The sequence below is a fragment of the Austrofundulus limnaeus genome, unplaced genomic scaffold (genome assembly GCF_001266775.1).
Source record: "Austrofundulus limnaeus strain Quisiro unplaced genomic scaffold, Austrofundulus_limnaeus-1.0 Scaffold130, whole genome shotgun sequence".
Lineage (NCBI taxonomy): Eukaryota > Metazoa > Chordata > Actinopteri > Cyprinodontiformes > Rivulidae > Austrofundulus > Austrofundulus limnaeus.
Genome location: NW_013952532.1, coordinates 743,687 through 746,658, shown reverse-complemented (window position 1 = coordinate 746,658; position 2,972 = coordinate 743,687). Strand labels below are relative to the sequence as shown.

Sequence of the window (2,972 nt, the reverse complement as noted above, 5' to 3'; positions counted from 1 at the left end):
CCGATGCTGATTGAAGCACGTCCACCATAGACTTTGCATGTAAACCTGATGCTCCTGACGCTGAAATCGCGTTTGGTGTGAACGCACCATAAAGCGAGAGTTCACACCTCCCGACACTAAGAAAACAGGAGGGGAGGAGTCAGCTGAGCTCCTGTGTAGCGGAGCACAGAGAGGGAGAGAGACGAAGTAAAAGAACAAGCAGGAAAATGAAACTTATCATCCTCTTTTTTTTTTTACCGACCTCAAAAATATTTATCGTGCAATTAATTCATTTATTGACTATCGCGACAGGCCTAAGGTTGAAAGACAGTTTATTATTTTTATCCCGACATTAATAGTTTGCTCACCGCCCCCCTCCCCTATGTAGAACAGTGTTTTTCAATTCTGGTCCTCAAGGCACACCGTCCTGCATGTTTTAGAGGTCTCCTAGATACAGTATGTTGAAGCAGGGCAACATCTAAAACATGCAGGGCAGTGTGCCTTGAGGACCAGGGTTGAAAAACACTGATGTGGAATACTGAAAATCTTTAAATGTGCTAAAGTGGTATTGTGTACTGAAGGAGGGTGTAGCCAAAACTAGTGATGGGTCTTCCTGTGCCGAAGCTTTGGAACGTGTGTTGAGAAAACCTGGAGGTCTTTAATGAAGCGCGTGCTGAAGCTTGTGTTGTTAATGGTGGGTGACGTCACCGGTGACGTCTGAAGCCTCGCTGGTTCAGGATTCGAGTTTTGGCTTGTTTCATGAACTAATTGGATCACCACACAACCTTTGTGTAAGTGCTTGTGTTGGAGTTTCACTGCTTTCTGACAGAGAAACTTGTTTATGCCTGCTAAAAGAAGCTGCATTTCACCTGAGTGTTCACACTGATTTCTCCCAATAAGGTTTTTCACAGAATTATGTCCAGTTTTTTTTAACAATTAGGTAATGAAATAATGTCATACCCACGCCCATGGTGTTTTTAACACGTCATTGATTTTAAAATGAAAAGTATTTATTCAAAAAGTACAAAAGGTACAAAACCTTTTATTACTATTTTAAAAAACACCAATTTATCCAAAATAACAAGAATAAACCACAAAATTGCTTGTTTCATAGAACTGTTCTTCTTCTTCTGGATTTTTCTGGCGGTTCGCAAAAAACGTTTGGTGTGCATTACCGCCACCGACTGGTATGCAGTGTGGTTCAGATGTTAAGTATTTCTAAATTGTTGTTTATATAACTGTATATTTAGACTTTATTAATCAATTTTTTTTAAAATCTTATTATCATAGAGCCGTTCAAAAGAGCCGTTCGATTTTGAACGAGTTACGTCTTCAAGTAGGGAAATACGCCATCACGTACCCATACGTGATGATGTTATCCCGTCACGTCAGTGGAACCATGTGATTTGTCAAGCGGCCGGATGTCCCCTCCCCCTTCCCCCGTGAGCTTCTGTACTCCACAACTCTGCTGGTTTTCCGTGAAAAAAGCAAAGCAGAAGCGGTTTAAGTATGAAAAATAAAGATCATATGAGGAATAAAAGAAATACAACTACAAATGGCTCGTTACTGCCCGCGACTCGGCTCCTATCGTTCGTTGTAAAGAGTCGTTCAAAAGATTCGGATCGTTCACGAACGTCACATTAAATKTAATTTCAGATTATGTCTATAAACAGATAGTTCCTCACAGCTACCGCCACTCCTCCGAATTGATGGTAATTTTTTTTACGTATTGATAACAAACKTAAAATGCTGTCATTACCTTGTTTTGAAAATACCATTAGCTAACTCACTGTTACTAGCAAAGCATTTAAACTCAACTAAGCTGCAATGGCAATGCTGAATGACCGTAAACAACATTGAACCAAACAATGAAAGCAACAACGAGCACCGAGAGACAACAACAACAACAAATTAATATCTAAACCTGGTTAAACMAGCACCTTAAAGGCCAGTAAGAGTTATAAACAACAGTTTTTACTTACGCTTTGCATTGTAGTCATGCGCTGCGCCGCCATGTTGGATGGGACTTGCTGCCTTCATAGAAACTCCCCAATGTCTAAATTTTCACTTTCGACAACATAAACACGCACGGTTTCATAATGCTTTGGGTAAAAATACTAAAAAAAAATAAAAAAATAAAAAAGACTACAAGCAATGCTGAAAGTATAAATTTAGTTGTACTATAAGTTCCAGGCGCATTTGGATATTAGATAATGGAATTGCGTCAAGTACAGTTTACATCTAAATTTCCGATTACTTTGAAAGCATCAATAATTCAAGCTTGTTTGTTTGACTTAAAACGGATTCCGTCGATATAACAGTGATGTTAACTGCATACAAAAATACAATTTTCCTTAAATCATTAAATATAATTAAATGACAGGAAGTAAAACAAGAACAGTGTTGTTTAGTCGCTGCACTGCACCTAATTACTTTGACAACATCGCCATCCTATGGGCATGTAATAAATTGCAGCTTTTGAAAGAAGCAATTTCATGTTTTGAATTTGCAGATTTGACTTCACAAATTCATTTTAGATTTTTTTTTTTTTGGTGGGGGGGGTGAGAGGCCAAGTGTTAATATTTAATATTCTATAATCATAATATAAAGCAGTCTATAATTTTAAATAACTGAAAACTCATGAGCATAAWAACAACTAATAAAACAAGTAACATAAGAGCTTCGTTATGACCAATTTAAGGCATTTAACTAAATCATAATGGTTAACAAAGTGTTGGAAATAAAAGAAAACACACAAACATAAACAAACCGCACATTATTATTTTTAACCAATAATAGCAAAATATGCACTTTCAGGTCTAACCAGTAGAGGGGAGCATAATTTATGCACCTCTACCAAACTAAAGTAGTAGGCCTGATTAAATAAATATTTTTGAAAATCCTACAAAAGATGTTTCTTATAAAAAATAAACATTTCATGCAGTTTGTTCATAAATTTAGAAAAACTGTTGTCACTCAGATTGAGCACATTC

The 2,972-nt window shown here is 37.0% G+C and overlaps 1 protein-coding gene across 1 annotated transcript in view; it reads right to left on the bottom strand.

The window, feature by feature from the left end:
• Nucleotides 1-2,400, bottom strand: part of LOC106522489 (TGF-beta-activated kinase 1 and MAP3K7-binding protein 1) — a gene marked incomplete at its 3' end in the record, with an annotated part of 4,101 nt that extends 1,701 nt beyond the window's left edge. Inside the window, 1 exon segment of the mRNA XM_014015509.1 lies at nt 1,962-2,400. Within this exon segment, the coding sequence (XP_013870963.1) occupies nt 1,962-1,994 (33 nt within the window).
• Nucleotides 2,401-2,972: the final 572 nt, after the last annotated feature.